This window comes from Somniosus microcephalus, chromosome 12 (genome assembly GCF_052327205.1).
Source record: "Somniosus microcephalus isolate GS21.2 chromosome 12, FLI_Smic_1.0, whole genome shotgun sequence".
NCBI classification, from domain to species: domain Eukaryota; kingdom Metazoa; phylum Chordata; class Chondrichthyes; order Squaliformes; family Somniosidae; genus Somniosus; species Somniosus microcephalus.
Window position 1 is genome coordinate 85830176 of NC_140998.1, and position 19437 is coordinate 85849612.

Genomic DNA, 19437 nt, shown 5'->3' on the forward strand with positions numbered 1-19437 from the left:
TACTGGACTAGTTCAGTACTGAGAAGCAAGAACAGATGGAAATTGATTTTTTTTTATTTGTACAGGTAATACAAGTTTTATTTTTTTTTAAAAGGTGTTGACCTCTACACTGCAGTAAATATCAGAATTCATACATATGCAATTCTGTATATTACAGCCTTGTGAAAGACTATTCACTATGGTTAGTCAGAGAATCAGGAATAAAAAGCATAGGCCAGGAAAATCCTTGGGGCTTCTCCCACTCAGGCACCAGAAGTTTGGTGGAAGCTCTGTTTACACGTGTAAACGGGATTTCCGTTGAACTTCCGTCAAAGTTACAGTGGCAGAGTAGGAGAAGCCCAAGGAAATTCCCAGCAATAGTAACTTGCTTCAAGTAGAAACCAATTAAGAGAGTCTTCATACATAAGAATATTGTTAACAGATTTGTTCTTGCGGTCATAATTATTCATATAAACATCTTCCAAATTCAAAACTTGCATCCAGTAAAGAATCTTCAAGTGTGCTAGGGTGATTTATTGTTTTAAATGTGACTGCTAAATTGAGTTTACATCAAATCTTACTGTTATGGGCACAGTTCTGTGCAGCTTAGCACTTACCATGTCAATTACATAAACTTGGCAATGTTAGTTAAAAAACTAACTAATGGGGTTTTTCTAATATGGATGCATCCTAATGTTCATTTGAATTACCTGTTCATCACTCTTTATGGTATCAGAGAGCCCATCATTTAATTTCTGCTTCTCGAAAAATATCAAGATGGATGTTATATAAACTCAGTTTAGTATTCATGTTGACTTGATCACCAAATAATCATGAATCACTTGACTTGTATAGAATTAAGTATGAGTTTAATCTTTCCCTAGCTTTCAAGATATAGAACAGTAACTGATATCTCTGTTGTAACTGTCCAACTGCAATAATTTACCAATAGCTCAAAATAGTTAAAATCCCAGGCGATTCAGGAGAAGCTGTAATGACCTTTGTCTCATTAATCCAGACCTTGTGCAAGAGAGATGGGTTTCTGTGGACTATATTGACTAGTTTCCCTTCCTACAGTAAAAAGTAAAAGCACAAAAATTAAGAACACAAATATCGCAACAGAAATATATCTTGTATGTACTATTATCATTAGGGTTGACTGTTCAGTAAAATTAACATTTAAGATGGCCAGCACAGCTCAATGATATTACATGCCCAATTCACCAGCCAAATGTATTCTATTAATCAGGCTTATAGGAAAAAGTGAAAGGTAGAATCTGAACTAAAGATGGCAGGAAAAAGAATGTGATTGGTGAGTGGGAAGACAATTAGATTCACTATATGAAGCATGCTCAAAAAGTGAGAAACTAGCAGCTGTAATGATTTTTCAAAACACATTAACTCAAAGACCTGGGCTGTTCACATGCTAATGTGCATATGGATCTAAAGAAAAGATTGGCAGAGGGGATGGGTCAAACTCGTAAAACATAAATTTAGGACTGATATCAACAGCTCTTCACACAAAGCATGATGAATACTTGGCGTGGATAAAGTAGTGGAGGCAAAAACCCTGGAATCATTTTATTAAGAAACAACAGTTTCAGAAACATATTGCAATGGTTGGGGGGGGGGGGGGGACTTTTTAAGGTCTTTCTGGGTTAATGAACTAAAATGAATGGCATCATCTGTAAATATTTTGTGAAACTGCTGAGCATATTTCTGTACATTATTGCTAGCTGAGGTGCTATAACTTAGAGCTTGTTTTAAGTCAGAAATGCTTCTATTATCATTCAATTATATAAATCACAGCTTGCATCTGAGAGATTGTGATAATTGGATTATGATAAAAAGTGGCACAATATTAAGCTTACATAACAACAGTGATTACAATTCGAAAAGTAATTCACTGGATGTAAAGCGCTTTGGAGTGACTGGAGGATGTGATGAGGCATAATGTAAATGCAAGTTCTTATTGTAATGATAAACAAGATCTTTGCATATTTTCCTAGACATTTTTGAGGGTGGGACTTCCAGTTTTTAAAAGGTTATTGGCTCTTTATTGCCTTCTTTGGTTCTCTTAGCACCACACACCATTCCCAGTTGCTGAAGGCAGATGAGCAACCTGTTCTCAGCCCTCTATTAATTCTACTCTGAAATTGGCTGCTACAAAGTGAGTGATATCAGCTCAAGATGATTCTCCTATTAATTTTCCCTCCTCTGTCAAATGTTATAGCCTCTACTTAGCATCTCGCCTCGATGGCACAGCTAGATTGGTAACTTTCTATGTGGAAGATTAAGAATCCGTGTGAAATATGAATCCACATGCTAACTCAGTGGTACCCCCATCTGTAATTTATGTTTAACTTTAATGTGTAATTTTTTGGAATGTATAACGATGCAATCAACAACAATCTTATTTCTGACTTTGCAAAAATTGTAACAAGCAATTGGTAGAAGGTTTGTCATTAGTTTTATATAACCTTGTCATTTTCAAAAATTCATTTTGATATATTTGTAACAAACTATCTTGATTGAAAAGGATATGTTTTAAAACACCTTGATTTGATTAGCTTTCATTCAGTCTTTGAAGGAAATTAAAGTTTGTGATTGTGTTGATCACTATCAGCAACAGAGGATCAATTAAAATATCTATAGTTATATATGCAACATGCAATGCACCAAAAGCTATAATTACCGCTACATCCCAGACTAAAATCTTCTTTCTGTCACCTCCACTAACGAGTCTATTTCCGTCCAGGTGTAGGCATCGCACCACCCCAATGTGCTCTGTCAGGGTAAAGAGACATTTTCCTGTGGGAAATATTGGATATTTCTTAGAGTACTTTACTCATTACAGCACTAATGTCAATATATTATATAATAAAAACATAAAATGCTGGAAATACTCCGCAAGTCAGGTAGCATCTGTGGTGAGAGAAACAGTTAACGTTTCAAGTCAATGACCTTTCATCAGACCACAACTCTGTTTCTAACTCCACAGATGTTGCCTGACCTCCTGAGTATTTCCAGCATTTTCTGTTTTTATTTCCGATTTGTAGCATCCACAGTACTTTGCTTTTGTATTGATGTCAATATGTTATTTATCAATCCCAAAAAACAATTTACACAGTTGTACATTCATCTAAGTACCAAGTGTGGTACACGCTTGAACATACGCCCAGAAAATGGTTTCCTTTTTTGGTGGTGAGGGGGGAATTGTACGTTTCTTTGGCAGGGTGAATTCAACAGGTTCAATAGCCTCCATCCACACTTGGTGATACTACCTAATTTTTAAAGTTTTTATTTTCTCTGTTCCCTTTCTTGGTCTCTGTATCACACAAATATTAATGGCAGCAGGCATGTGACTCCTTTGAGTGTATATGGAAAACAACACTGCTTCCACCTCTAAACTCCAGGCTTTGCTTGTTAAAGTTCCTTATGTTATACAGGAAACTTTGGTTTATCCGGAGGTTAACTGTCCGGAATACTCGAGCCACCGGCAAAATTCAGGCGTTGGTTCAGTAAGTTTTTTTTCCACTAGTCAGGCTCTGCAAGGTCTAGCTAAAGCTGTTGCTTAGCTACAAAGACGCTTGCAAGCTACGGCCGACTGTTTAGAAGCTGTTGCTAAGCAACAGGGTTTGTTGCTAGATACGGAGCTCAAAAGCTTCCGTATGTTTTAACATTAGCGCTGGTTTGTCCGGCAGTTTTGATGGGACGGCAACAACTCGGTCCTGTCGGTGCTGTATAAGGATATAGGAAGTCTTTGTTCACCATCCAACTTTTGCCCAATATGGTATCAGAATGTAACATACTCCAAGACAATGTTTCCTCTTTCTGTCTGACAGAGAGATGTTTGATACTTGGGGGTGGGAAGGACCTATGCTGTGTTTTCTACTTGGGAAAGTCTTGCAGTTCTTCATGAGCTATAGAAACAACACCCAGGGTTCTCCAAGCAGTATTTGTACTGATTTATCAAAAATACTGTACTCATTATCAAAATGCAAAACCCTGGCATTAAAGTATACTCCCTCTGTGTAGCAGTCATTTATGAACTCTTTGCATCACATTTGTATGCAGGATATCTATATAGCAGCTCTGGAAAATCCACACACTTTCACTAAGATTAACCTTGCTGAAAATAAAAATATAGGAGCTGAAACTCCATTGGGGTTTGATCCCAGCATAAATGTCAGGATCTGCCTGCTGGAAACCTCTGACACCGACTCTGCCCAAGTTTGCAGGATCAGGGGAAGTCACATCATTTCCCAATGCCATTGGGGGCACATGTTGGGCACCTACCACAGGGGAGAGGTTGAAACTTCTGGCCTGAGAGTGAGACAGTTCGCCCATCGACTACCTATAAATGTTATATTTTTCTAAATCTTTGGCGGTCCAGGCCTGGATCCTCAGGTGGGCCCTACATTCACCATTTAGCCTGTACTCGCCCAGCATGCTGGTCTGCAAATGCTACATCAGTCTCAAGACAATGAAACTCCTGGCCTGTGAGTCCCTAACCCCAGCCATAGCCTTATGGTGGCACAGAGGTTCTGCCCCTATCCAAGCCCATCACAAAGTAGCAGAGAAGGCAGGGACCCTGTTTATCTAGGTGCTGGTCTAACTTGCAGCCCTTCCGCCTGAGTTACCATGTCTGTGCTGAAGGGGCTATGGATTTTCAGCCCCATACAGTTCGGTGGAAAGTCCTCCCTTGCGTCCTCAGCACTCCCAAATAGGTCCTCTGTGCTACAGGTTCTCAAGCGTAAGAGAACTCAAATATTACAATACAGCTTGATCTTTAAAACACAAAGTCTAAAGTTTCACTCTGAAAGACATTGAATAAAATTATTTGTTTTGGGCCTCTTGGATTTTCTCATTGAAATAAATGCAGAAAAACGTGGCACAGTGCTGTGACGTATTAATATTAGTGCCACAAATTAGTAGTACGTTTCTACTGTTACTCAGCAGAGTTCCTGATCTAATTGGACACATTTAAAGGGAGGCTTGATACATGAGGGACAAAAGTATGGGGAAAGGGTGGGAAGAGGTAATTAGAGTGGAAAGAAACTTGTGTAGAATTTATAGACCAGTTGGGCAGAATAGCCTCTTTCCTGTACAATGTATGTAATTCTATGACTTGCTTGGTATAGAGCGGAGGTGATACAGAGGGAAGAAGGAATCAGAGGGTGAGTTAATCCACATCAACCTTGCATAGCTTTTCAAAATTGTTTAAAGAGTAGCATGGATACAGGCCTATAAAAAAAGATCAGCTGCCTGTATCATCTATGGAATTATTTTTGGCATGAAGAAAGAAATGAGCTTACAAAATAAATTCATCATTTGTCTATTTTTCACCTGTAAAGTCCCAGACTCGAATGGTGCTATCTGACGAACCAGAGCAGATTGTCTTCTCATTAAACATCAAACAGTACTGTAGAGAATAAGTTGAAGTATGACATCAAAAATTGTAAAATGTGGACGATGTTATTTTCCTTCAATAATGCAAGAAATAAACAGACATGAACATAAGAGATCATAAAATATCAAGTCAGTGCAGAGAAGGAGGGAGGAATATTTCAGGAAGAAACTTGAGATGGGACTTTTGTGAGAGGGATCAATAGAGAACAAGATTTTAAAGGAGAGGCAAGAGGGGTGGAAGAAGGTAAGGTGCTCGAAGAGGAAGGTGCTAGATGATATGGGGGGGGGGGGGAGGTATAATCTGGTGATAAGGTCCACCCCACTAGCATGACTGGGCAGGGCAGGTGGTGAAAAGTAGGGAAGCTTCTGTAAGGGACAAGGTTCTGTCAATACTATGATGTCAATACAATTGTCCACAATAAGGTTGTGGTTGGCAAGGGCCTTGTTCGTGAGGGAACAGACATTCTAGAGGGAAATGCAGAGGGGGGTGATTGTTGATCAGCTACCAGAGTCCCGAGGAGGCAGTATTGGGTGGAATGAATGGGACGGGAAGGAGGTTGGCAAAATTAGCCCCCAGTAGACGGGCTGTAATTGAGTGGTCTTATTGAAAATACATAGGATTGTAATTTCACAAAAATTTCATATATCTTCCTTTTAGATCTTCACTAAAATAGGGCACCAATTTAACCTGGTCTAACTCATTGAATTATCAAACTTTGTGTACTTAATTTAGTCACTGCACGTTCTTTTACTTCTGTTAATATATTTGATGATTATGAGCTCCATGTTAGCAAATAATTGCAGTCCAAAAGCCAGTATTTTTCTAATATAAAAGAGCATATCAGATAGTAAAAGGCTATCCATAATTGTGAACCTTATCACAACATAAAAAGCAAACTATGGAGGAAGGGTGATATAAACTTTAAAAGGGTAGTGGAGGAATTTCCCTCTTAAAATAAATGTTATGACATTTTACCTTACCTAACTGATTTTTGAAATACAACTTTTCCCCAATTGGAGTCTCTGCAGGTCTAAGAAGAACTAGAGGACCAGGATAATGGGTATGGTGCATTATTCCTTCACACTTGCCATTAATGAGAATTGATGCTGAAATAGGAGCATAAAAACACAGTGGAAAGACCAGCTGAAGTGAAAGATGCTGTGAAACTGCAGACCGAAGGAGACAGATGGGTAGAAATCAAGGAGAAAAACAGCAAAAATGACAAAATTTAACAGACAACAATCTTTAAGAGGGAGAAGGAAAATCTGATAGAAACATAAAGAAGCGAAACAGAAGATACAGGAAGAATAGGAGATAGATAATTTAAAAGCAAAAATAAATAGAAATAAAATGAGAATAATTTAAAGAAAATAAAAGGGAGAAATTCATATAGCAAAAATTAAATAAAAAATAAAGAGCATAAAATACAGCGGAAAATATTTTAGAACATTCCTTATTTGGGGTAAAGGGCTAAGTGAAACAGTAATGGGATGAAATTGCACTGCAATATTAGACCTGGGTTTTATGGGCTGATTGGGGAAATGGTTGGGCAGGACTGCTACCCACCAATGTGATTCTGCTGGTACCTGGCCACATTTTCCTTGGGGGGGTGGGGTTCAGATTCCCGCTCCTGATTGGTTCTCCGTGATTGGGATAGAGGGAAAGGAGTGCACGGGGGAAGGAATGGGAACCGTTAGGTCATTGAGTAATGAAGAGAAAGCGCTACAGTTCCTCAGCAGACAAACAGGGGAGGCAGTGGAAGATTGAGAAGTTGGATGACAGCTGTTGGGTTCAGGCTGGTGGTGGAATGGCTGCTTCCAGTATTGAGTGTTTACTGTCTTCAGACATTCTGATTACTTAAAAGGTCTCCTATCATTGCTCAATCACATCTTCTGATTCACTAATTACAGTGCACCCTCTTAAAACAAATGTCCTTACATCCATCACAGATGCTGGATGTTTGGAGAAAGAAAGATTTGAAAAGCAGCTGGGAGCTCCACAATGCCAAATCCTGCACTAATGCACTGATTCTGTCAATGCAACCTATTCAAGTATCAGCCAGACACATCTGTTTGGTAGGCAAAATTATGGAGCCTTCCCGCCGCTGCGTCAGAAGGTGAAAGGTTTGAGACCCACTCCAGACACCCCTGGTGAGTGGAGGCTAGAATATGGTCTCTAAATACTGGGTTGACAGTATTCCAGCCTCTTGAAAAGTGTTGAGTTCAGACCCCACACCTGAAAGCCTCAGCAAGTATGCCGGCTCTGAATATGTGCTGACGTTCAGCAGGGGTACTTGCGTCTGATGGATACAATGCCCCCCCTGCCATCGTAAAGGCTAGGTGGGGCTCTTTAACTAGAAGAAGGAAAACCATGAGGAAGGCAATGGAAATGACCTCAGCTACTCTTCCCTAGTAAGTGGCTCAAATATCTCATGTGTGAGACTTGAGTTAGGACCTGCCCTGGGGCAGAACACAACAGACAGACTCTAATCCACTATAATTCTTGAAAGCTTTGCTAGACTGTACCTTAGGGTTCACCTGTCCTATCCAGGCAACAAAAATAGGACTTGAGAATCCCAATGGTTTGCTCAACTACTATTCGTGTAGCACTCAATGCTTCATTGTAGCTGTTTTTTACCTCTGTGCTTAGATGATGGAAGGGAGTCATCACTATGGCGAAGCAAGTACCCCAGGACTCTTATCAGCCATCTTGACACATGGCTCTGGCTGAGCAATGCAGGCATCCTCATTTCCAAGAGGTTCATATTGTCACACAACAGTCAACCTCCTAGGAGTGCACTCCTGCACTCAAGTAGGCACTTAGTAGGAACACTATATTAGGGTTAAAGGTTCACACTTCACACAAACTTGTGCAGCAGGAAGCGCGTAAGATTATGATTGGAGACAATCCGAAAGGAACCATAATTCTAGAGACCCGAGCTGGACTTTATTGCTGGGCACCCTCGGAATAATCCAGGCATCTAAAATGCTCCTTTAACATGCCAATGGTGTGCTCTATGATGATTCCAGTAGTTACACGGACTCTTTGCACTGGTGCTCAGTTCACGTCCTGGGAAACTGTACAGGTGATGTCAGCCACGACTGCAGAGAATAGCCTTGTTCCCTCAGGAGACACCTGAGACTTTCCTTTCAGAACAGAATAGTGTCGGGACACTGAGTTGCCTTAAAATGAATGCATCATGGCAGCTGCCACAACAGCAAGCATTTACTTCTATGATCTAGTGTTGCTGGTTGCAACCAAGCTAGACATTGAGAAAATTAAATTGCTGATGGGATTGAACAAGAGAGCATGTATGACCACATGGGGACAATCCATAACTCCTTGGATCATGGAAAATCTGCCACTCTCTTAAAATTCCAGTATCCTGCCATGACACTTCTGGTTATCCAGAGGGAAGTGGGTGAAATGGCTTACTCTAGCAAACAATGCATCTGTGACCTATTTTATAAAGCACTGGTTAGGCCACAACTGGAGTACTGCATCCAGTTCTGGTCACCACACTTTAGGAAGGATGTGAAGGCCCTTGAGAGGGTGCAGAGGAGATTTACCAGAATGGTTCCGGGATGGGGGATCTTAGCTACACGGACAGGTTGGAGAAGCTGGATTTGTTTTCATTAGAGCAAAGGAGGTTGTGGGGTGATTTGATAGAGGTGTACAAGATTATGACGGGTTTGGATAGGCTAGACGGGGAAAGGCTGTTCCCACTAGTTGATGGTACGACTACTAGGGGACACAGATTTAAGGTTTTGGGCAAGAGATACAGGGGGGGACGTGAGGAAAAACTTTTTTACGCAGTGGGTGGTGAGGACCTGGAATTCACTGCTGACTGAAGTGGTGGAAGCGGAGACACTCAATGTTTTCAAGGGGAGTCTGGTTAGGCACTTGAGGGCAGACAGGCAGACCAGGCTGCCAAGAGAAGACAGGATATGCTCTCACTGCAGTCAGGGAGTAGTGGAGACAGAGGTGCACTTCCTCACAGCCTGCGGAAAATATCAGGGCATCAGGGAGAATTTCTACCAAAAATTCTCACAAATATGCCCTGATTTCAGAAATCTGAATGACAACCAAAAACTCCCATTCCTACTGGGAGAGGAGAGAAGCTGTGTAACACTGGCGGCACACTATGTTACAGCTTGCCATGAACAGAGGGACAACCAGTAAACTAAGAAAAGAATATATATAAACAATGCGAATGTATATTTATACACTCAGGGATATACCTGTTTATACACTGTATGAATAGAACTGCGTTTATGTGCTAAACCATAAATGTATTTTGATGCTTTGGCAACATAAGATGTAACTTATCATGCCAATAAAGCGATTTGAATTGTGAATTGTGAAATAAACTTGCAGGGCTACGGGGATAGAGTGGGGGTATGGGACTGATTGAATTGCTCTACAGAGAGCCGGCACAGACTCGATGGGCCAAATGGCCGCCTCCTGTGCCATTATGACTCTATTTTATACACCTGCATACAGCTGATTGAATAATGTTAGTGATGTCCCAAGGAGCAACCTGGAATGAACACTCTTGTTCAGATTCTCCTATCAATACTCCTATCCAGCACAGCTCTGTGTTGGGAGTGTGATATTGCAGAATCTCCCTTAAAGCATAAATGTTATACAGGCGAGAACATGACTGATCAAATAGACCTGATAATGACAGCCAATAGGATATGTGACATCACCACATCATTAACAGCTTATTTGAAGGTACCCACCCATTTTAGTATTGGTATCCTTTTCCATTTCCTCCTCCCACCTGCCCAAGTACTGTCTAAAAGTCCAGGCCAGTTTGCTCATATGAAATTTCTTTGGTATTTTAAGACAGGATAAAAATAAATGAGTTCTTGACTCCACTAAAATAGGAATTTCATGCAGCATGCTAATATTGCATAGTGTAATTTCACCTCATAAGAGTTCTCTTTGTTCTCATGAAAATGCAAAGAATTATGGAGAGTCCCTAACTAGTAATGGTTTCAAGTACTCATATCTCTGGTTTTTAGTGTACCAATGCCTTAAACAATTAAAGCCCTAAAATAAAAAGGGGTGATTCTGAGATCCCTTGATGCCAGGGAGAACAGAACATAGATAGGGCTACAAGACTCTTGTTCAGATTCTCCTATCAATACTCCTATCAAACACAGCTCTGTGTTGGGAGTGTGGTATCTCCCTTAAAGTGTAATTTCTAAATATGGCAGTGTTATAACTACCAGTTGATACACAGCAGTGTGCCTAAATTAAATTTCATACAATTGACAGCACATCTACCTGGGGTAGTGTTATCTCTTCAACTGGAGGTCTGTGTGTAACCATTTGTTTCATCGTTACATTATCTGTGTTCTTAAATCTGGAAAGATACTTTATTCTCACTATTTGGTTTCTGTCTCTGTCACCTTGTGCAAACTACTTACCACATCCCCCATGTGTCCTTGACACTTACACAGCAATTTTCCACTGTCTGTTGACCAGACAAGCACTAAGCAATCCCCTCCTCCACTCACCAAATACCGACAGTCAAACTGACAGCAGTTCACCACTGCAGAGAAGAAAATGCACACAAGACTGTAAACAGATTCACTCTCAGTCAAAAAAGATTATAATATACTGTATACTTTATCTTTGATCCTTTTTAAAGTTTTTAATATTCAAGTTTCTACTTTAGAAAAATAGTATGAAGTAGATCATCGGTGGACTGAACTCTACAAACGATTTGCACTCATAATATTGGATAGAATTTACACGGGGGTACTTCCAAGCTCTCGCCGTTTATGTCAATTTTCCAGGGTTTCTGCCAAAGTTACAGCAGGAGATCAGAAGAACCCCCATGGAAATTCCAGGCGATTATCAAGCCGATAGATTTTATTTAGAAAAAATTGAAGCAAAAAATAATTATGCAATCTGGTATAAATGCGAAACTTCAAGATATGTAACAGAGTACAGAGAAGATTTAGATTACTGATTTTATCCTAATGATGGTATTTGTCTGTACTAATGTATAAACCTAAGCACAATTCAGGATACCATGTGTTACATATTTATTAAACAGTAAACAGCTAAGTGAAGATTAGCAATGGAATGCTGTAGATTTGCATCTGTTATAAGCTTATCTCTCCTCAAATTGGTAAACTGCAAAACTGAAATGTAAATATTAACTTTTTTTGCTGACCATCCATGGAGTCTTTGGCCTATATCTCACTCTGATGGCTAGAGATGGACAATTTAATTTTACAAAACAGGCTGAGAAATATTTTTCCAAAAATAATTGGGATAAAGCATATTTAACTATATGCCTCTTAACAAGAATGTATATATAAACATTTCCTACAAGATGCTTCTATTTGAGTTGAATGACTTGGCTCCTACATTGATTACCTGACCCAGATAATAATATGCCTCTATGGGCTGAATTTTGCTGGCGCTCAGAGTGCAGGTTTGGAGGCGGGTCCGCTGTCAAAATCGAAATGATTGACAGCAGGTTGGGAACCCGCTCCGATCCCGCCTCCATGTAAGTTTCTAAAGTGTCGGGTCTGCGATTTCAGAACAGACCCGATACCAAGCGGCGGGGGAGGCATTTATGATAGTTAAATGCTTGTTAAACGCTTGTTAACTACTATTTTGCCAGCCTTTTTCTATTTTCCCACTTTTTTAACGAGGTTCCCAGGATTCGGAGATCATGTCAGGTAAGTAGGTCGGATTCTCTGTCTCCCCATTGCTGTGAATAGGTGACAGCTGCAAAAGTGGTATGAAAGATACCATTTCACAACTGTTCACTTTCCAATGTCAGGACTTGGAAGACACTTTTGAGCTGTATGCAATTTGGAAGTGTTTGGAGTAAACTCTCTATCCATTGTCACCTCCTTGGAACCAGCTCTCTCACCATTGAGAGATCGCTTCTGTCATCTCAACTTCAACTGCCATCTATTTCAGCAACATCGGTGCCCTTGAAAAAATCTCACCTTGCTCCTCTGAATCAGCCCCAACACAAACATCACCAGGCTGCAGAGGTCACAGGGCATCAGCACCTGACACTATTGCTGCCCGGGAGGCCAGCAATGGCCTCACCATGACCAGATTTACTTCACTTGACTCTGTACACCCTGGCTGCCACATGATGCGCCAGGTTGACACCAGCACCATAAAGCATCCCTACAATGTCCAAGCCATTCATTTCACACTCATCACAATTGGGGGGGGGGGGGGGGGGGGGGACGTTATGTCTCAACATTCACTGGAACTCACCAAGATACTTCCAAAGGTGAGCACAGATCCTTCCAATAAGAAAAAGTGTTGAAAATATAGATTTCAATGTTTGACAACACATTAACAGAAAAGTTACATGAACATTGCATAAAACACCTAAGTGCCTATCCTTGTGTGTTGTTAGTTGGTATGCTTGCAGTAGGATGAGGGTGAGTGTGAGAGGTGGCTAGTGAGATAGGGAAGTGATAATGTAGATAGAGAGGGATGGGTGAAGGTGCAAGGTAAGTTAGTGTGAGTAAGGGTGTGCAGGAGTAAGGTAGGGAAGGCAAAGTGATGAGGATGTGATGAGTGGGACAGCAGGATGAGGTTGGGTGTGGATTTGCAGTAATGTTTCATGATCTACTGAGATCCCCTGGACCTGATGGCCGACAGCCTTAATCTTGATATCGATTGGACAAATCAAATTGGCAAAGGTAGCCTTGAGGATGAGTTCATAGAGTGTATTCGGGACAGTTTCTTAGAACAATACGATGTGGAACCAACCAGGGAACAGGCTATTTTGGATCTGGTAATGTGTAATGAGACAGGGTTAATTAATGATCTCATAGTAAAGGATCCTCTGGGGAAGAGTGATCATAACATGATAGAATTTCACATTCAGTTTGAGGGTGAGAAACTTGGGTCTGAAACTAGTGTCTTAAACTTAAATAAAGACAATTACAAAAGTATGAAGACAGAGTTGGCTAAAGTGGACTGGGAAAATAGATTAATTGGTAAGATGGTAGATAAGCAGTGGCAGACATTTAAGGAGATATTTCCTAACTCTCAACAAAGATATATTCCAGTGAGAAAGAAAGACTCTATGAGAAGGGTGAACCATCCATGGCTAACAAAGGAAGTTAAGGGTGGTGACAAATTAAAAGAAAAGGCATACAATGTTGCGAAGATTAGTGGTAGGCCAGAAGATTGGGAAATTTTTAGAAACCAGCAAAGGATGACCAAAAAAATTATAAAGAGGGAGAAAATAGATTGTGAGAGTAAACTAGCAAGAAATGTAAAAACAGACAGTAAGAGCTTCTACAAGTATATAAAAAGGAAGACAGTAGCTAAAGTAAACGTTGGTCCCTTAGAGGATGAGACTGGGGAATTAATAATGGGAAAGAAGGAAATGGCAGAGACTTTGAACAGTTATCTGTCTTCACGGTAGAAGACACTAAAAGCATCCCAATAATAGTAGATAATCAAGGGGCAAAAGGGAGGGAGCAACTTAAAACAATCACTATCACTAGAGAAAATGTACTAGGCAAACTAATGGGACTAAAGGCTGATAGGTCCCCTGGACCTGATAGCCTACATCCTCGGGTCTTAAAAGAAGTGGCTGCAGAGATAGTGGATGCATTGGTTGTAATCTACCAAAATTCCCTAGATTCCGGAAAGGTCCCAGCGGAATGGAAAACCGCAAATGTAACACCTCTATTTAAGAAAGGAGGGAGATAGAAAGCAGGAAACTATAGGCCGGTTAGCCTAACATCTGTCATTGGGAAAATGCTGGAATCTATTATTAAGGGAGTAGTAGCAGGATATTTAGAAAATCATAAGACAATCAAGCAGAATCAACATGGTTTTATGAAAGGGAAATTATGTTTGACAAATGCATTAGAGTTCTTTGAGGATGTAACGAGCAGGGGAACCAGTAGATGTAGTGTATTTGGATTTCCAAACGGCATTCGATAAGGTGCCACATAAAAGGTTACTGCACAAGATAAGAGCTCACTGTCTTGAGGGTAATATATTAGCATGGATAGAGGATTGGCTTTACTATCAGAAAACAGAGTCGGGATAAATGAGTCATTTTGAGGTTGGCAAACTATAACTAGTGGGGTGCTACAGGGATCAGTGCTGGGGCCTCAACTATTTACAATCTATATTAATGACTTGGATGAAGGGACCGAGTGCACTGTAGCCAAATAACTGATGATACAAAGATAGGTGGGAAAGCAAGCTGTGAGGAGGACACAAAGGGCTGGATTTTATCAATGGGGACGCGTTGGGGGTGGGACTGCTGGTTGTCGGGTTTCAGTCCCGCCCCCAACGACGTCCAGGCAACACACGCTATTTTCCCTTGATTGACCTTGTTAAGCCCGTCCTGCGGTAGGAAGAATAGAAAAGCAAAATATTATTTAAATGGAGAGAGACTACAGAATGCTGCGGTACAGAAGAATCTGTGTGTCCTCGTACATGAAACACAAAAGGTTAGCATGCAGGTACAGCAAGTAATTAGGAAGGCAAATGGAATGTTGGCCTTTATTGCTAGGGGGATGGAGTATAAAAGTAGGAAAAGTAACTGTACAGGGCGTTGCTGAGACCACACCTGGAGTACTGTGTAGTTTTGGTCACCTTATTTAAGGAGGGATATACTTGCATTGGAGGCTGTTCAGAGAAGGTTTACTAGGCTGATTCCTGAGATGAAAGGATTGTCTTATGTGGAAAGGTTGAGCAGGTTGGGCCTATACTCATTGGAGTTTAGAAGAATGAGAGGTGATCTTATTGAAACATATAGGGCTAAAAATGGAGTAGCGCCCCAATTGGGGCACTAACCGGAAAAATTAGCGTCCCCGCGCCGGAAATTGAGTGGTTGCGCCCCAAGAGGGAAGCGAGGCGCTACTGGAAGTGCCCCACATCCCTCTTGGGGCGCTGTGAGTCAATATTGCAGCGTTATGTCACGTCACGCCGCGGTATTGCAGGCCTTCCTCCCCTTCTTAAAGGGGAGGGGCCGTGTGCAGCGCGACCTGGGGCCCAGCTGGACCCCCGGGGATCGGGAGTGCAGGCAAAAGAGCCCGGCACTCAAGAGAAGTGCCGGGCTCTTGGAGCGCAGCCAGCACTCTGCGGGGCGGGGGGGGGGGGGGGCGTTTCAGGAGGTCTGGGACGGGAGCGCAGACAGGTGCTGACAGGCGGCCAGCAACAAAAATGGCCGCCCCGCACCTCGCCTTTAAATTGCGCCTCCCCGGCCGCAGGTACGCCCCCCCTGACCCCGTCGGACATAGCGTCCGGCGGTAAGTCAGGGGGCGCTCCCGAAGATCGTGGCCGGGGCGTGAGCAGGGCGCTGTGCACGCCAATGATGTCATCGCCAGCGGCGCAGCGCCGCAGGGCGCTACCGGTTAGCACCACCACTAAGTTCCCGCTGAATTTTGCGGGAGGCGTGGGCAGTGCCACGCCCGGGCGCTAGTTGGTTTGTGTCCCTTTAGCGCCCTCTTAAGGCGCTAACAGGAGCCGCAACCAACTGAATTTTTCCCCCATAAGATTCTGAGGGGGCTTGACAGGGTAGATGCTGAGAGAATGTTTCCCTTCGTGGGGGAATCTAGAACTTGGGGCATAGTTTCAGGATAAGGGTTCGCCCATCTAAGTCGGGGATGATGAGGAATTTCTTCTCTCAGAGGGTCATGAATCTTTGGAATTCTCTACCCAACAGAGCTGTGGAGGCCGAGTCAGTGAATATATTCAAGGCAGAAATAGACAGATATTTGAGCTACAGGGGAGTCAAGGGTTATGGGGAAAAGGCAGGAAAGTGGAGTTGAGGCCAAGATCAGATCAGCCATGATCTTATTGAATGGCGGAGCAGGCTCGAGGGGCCAAATGGCCTACTGCTGCTCCTATTTCTTATGTTCTTATGAGATCAATGAAAGGTTTGCGCCACTGCAGCCTGGTCCTCCTGACCACATCCCTGCTTGTGCCCTCCTGTGCAATGTGCAACCAGGCTGCATTGGTCTCCTGGGGAGGTCTCTTCCTCCCTTGGAAGGGAAGAGAACCTCCCTGCATGCTGTGACTCCCTCCATAGTCATGCGGGAGCCTGGGTGCAGCCATGCACCTTTGTGCAGTGCTTGTCAATGTTTGTAGCACCTCAATGTTGCAGAACACTGACAGCACAACTGTCAATATAAATGTGGCCATGGTCACTTTAAGGAAACAGGCTGATGACGCGTTATCAAATTACGTCAACAGATCCGCTTCCTTTTAATTAGCCGGCAAACGCACAGGGTGGGCTTAACAAGCCCCATCAGGAGAAAATCCTTTTCACAGAGCGACTGGAGCCAGGAAGGGACCGGGACCCACCAATGACCTCTCCCGCCACGATCCCGCCTCCGATGACGAAATCACGGCCTATGTCTCAAAATAAGTTGGCCCATTTTCTTTGAGTGAGCCTGATTTTTAACTCCATGACAAAAACAAAGAAACTACAGTAATACCACAGTAAATTCTAGTTTATTGATTGTCACTGTGAAACTAAACTTGCTTAAACTAATTTCTCATGAACTAACACATTATATTGCCATTTTTAAACCAACTGTTGAGGGGAAAAAGTGGCTTCACAAAGTGGTAAAAATTATAGGGCCTTTTCTGTCTTCATTATAGGCCTGAAAAAAGTAGCATCTAAACTACTAATTTGGAAGTCTCTGCCCCATCACAGAGACAGATCTGTAACAAAACATGTTTTTTTAAATGTTTTAAATCAGCAAATGGCAGTATGGTGACACTGTTACATTGTTTAACGTGGGATTATCAGTGTACAAACTCTAGTGGTTTGCTTATCAAATGTATTACTGATATATATATTCTATTCAGAAACAATATTTTATAATTGTGCATAAAACATGTTGCTACAACAATTCTAACATAAAACTTCACTATATATTTCAGACAAATTCGTAAATTTTAAATTAACACACTACAGCACCCACAGGCATATAATTGCAAGCTATGAGACTGATCTTTGCTGATGTCAATGGGAAAGAGAAATGAGAAAATCAAATGGAAAATGGAAATATTAACCAATAAATAAGCAATATCCTACTAGATGCAATAAAAAAATTCAATGCAAAAGGGCCCTGAAATTCCCCAGGTGACCACTGTTTCCCACTGTTAGTTCAGCAGGAGACTGTAGAAATCTCCATAGAAATGGCATAAACAAATTAAAAATGCTTTTGATGTTGTTTCTTTGGGGTTTCTAGTGGTCTCCTGCCAAAGTTACATAAGGAGATTGGTGGCACTCCCACGGAATTTCAGAGCCAAGATTCACAAATTCTGGAGCTGATTTTCCTCTGCTCTGTGCCCACGGAACACTTAGTTCCTGGGTGCAAAGCTGAGAAAAAAGGGGTTCAGACACATTACTCCACGTCTCCACCCACTTTCCATTGCTCTTTTACTTGCAGGGTTTCCCTTGAGGGCAGGCTAAATGCTTGCACCTGGAACTGGCACAAGCATTTAATCATTCTTTTTCCTGAGCTTCAGCTTTGCGGAAGCTTAAGCAGGGCAACTCAGCAATTAGGGGACTTAGTCCTTGTGACCAGACTCCTTCAGAATGCAGGAACTAAGAGGGTCAGGCAGCAAGGACTTGGAGGGCACAAAAAAGGTAAGTGTTCTTCTTTTTGCAGGAACAACAAAGAGTTATCAAGACTGGAGGCCTTCTGGCTACATCCCTTGGATAGTAGCCAGAAGGCCCCGCAGCCAATGACCATTACTGCCGATGCATGTCTCTCAGACCTGCAGCAAGAGTTGCATTTCCTCCCTCACTTCTGAGCGCAACCACAGGCCAAGGGACAGGCTTGCACCAGGGGAACGTCGGGCCTCGGGTAATGACTTGAACCCAGAAATACAGCGGGTTCAAACTAGGTCAGGTAGAGTGCACTTTGGGTTCAGAGGGAGGAAAATAGGCCTCAGATGTATGATTAAAAGATAATCTTGAAAACAGACATTGCAATCTTTTACAAACGTTTTCTTCTTGTGTTTATTTCAGTGTAATTACCTTCTGTATGGCCTTTTAGTACAGCTGTACATACTCCTCTTTGTATATTCCATATTCTTACAGTGTGGTCCCAGGATGCGCTAGCAACTAGATGGTCTTTCATAGTCAAGTACTGTTTAGTAAGCAAATGGATAGTACCGTCTCAAGCAAATATAAATGATCCTATCATGTGCAATTTAAACATATTTCAACATATGATTAGCCATGATCGCATTGAATGGCAGAGCAGGCTTGAGGGGCCGAATGGCCTACTCCTATTCCTATCTTCTATGTTTCAACATATGCCGTCATTTGAAAGTATTACAAGCATCATGTAAATTATTAATTTTTATTTTAATTATATAGACCATTTAAAAGAAATTCAATTAATGTCACTATATGATCATTATAGGATCTCCAAACGAGATAAATAATGCACTTGTTTTGAAATATGTTTCCTATTATAAACGTTAACACTAATCTTCACCATTAGTAATCTTTGGGAAAAAAACAAAAGCAACAAAGATTTATTATTATCTTTAATACATTTTCACTTATTTTGTGAATAATTTTGTTTAAATAAGACAACAATGGGATAACTGGCTTGGAGGAATTGCTTAATGAATATCCATAAGGGCTGATTCAATGAGGCACGCTTCCAGAATGCATGGGTGCCTCACAAGGAGGCCCACGCACCTAATTCATGAGGCACCAAAAAGATTTTTCAAAAAATGTTGAGACCTCAGAGTGTTACTATATATATTGATATAGTGGCCTTTTTACACTGATTAATTTTAGCAATTTTAGTATATAAATTGGTCCCACACCAAAATCAGCAATTTTTCTCATCTGTTCACTGGCACTGCTCACCTGTATCAAATATATGTTGCTCAGATTTCCTGCTCTGGCCTTTAGAAGTTTGATCATCCAAACTGTCATCATCGAAGGGGGCATTTCTACACATGTGCCCTTGCTGGTGCTGCATAGCTTCTGTTCAAGCAACCAGTGATGTTAAAATGGCACAGCAGCCTTTAAGATT

The 19437-nt window shown here is 41.6% G+C and overlaps 1 protein-coding gene across 4 annotated transcripts in view; it reads right to left on the reverse strand.

Annotated features, from left to right (window-relative positions):
• Positions 1 to 826: 826 nt before the first annotated feature.
• The window catches only part of LOC147109374 (uncharacterized), a 37752-nt gene continuing 19141 nt past the window's right edge, over positions 827 to 19437 (reverse strand). The window contains exons 8-12 of one of the 4 annotated variants that reach the window (XM_086003267.1): positions 18420 to 18531; positions 10831 to 10955; positions 5329 to 5404; positions 2675 to 2790; positions 827 to 1050 (exon numbers count right to left, since the gene is read on the reverse strand). In XM_086003267.1, the coding sequence (XP_085859393.1) occupies positions 922 to 1050; positions 2675 to 2790; positions 5329 to 5404; positions 10831 to 10955; positions 18420 to 18531 (558 nt within the window). In that variant the 3' untranslated portion in view covers positions 827 to 921. Of the gene's footprint in view, positions 1051 to 2674; positions 2791 to 5327; positions 5405 to 5655; positions 6499 to 10830; positions 10956 to 18419; positions 18532 to 19437 lie in introns of those variants that run through there. The other 3 variants (XM_086003265.1, XR_015080258.1, XM_086003266.1) reach the window with 3 other exon arrangements.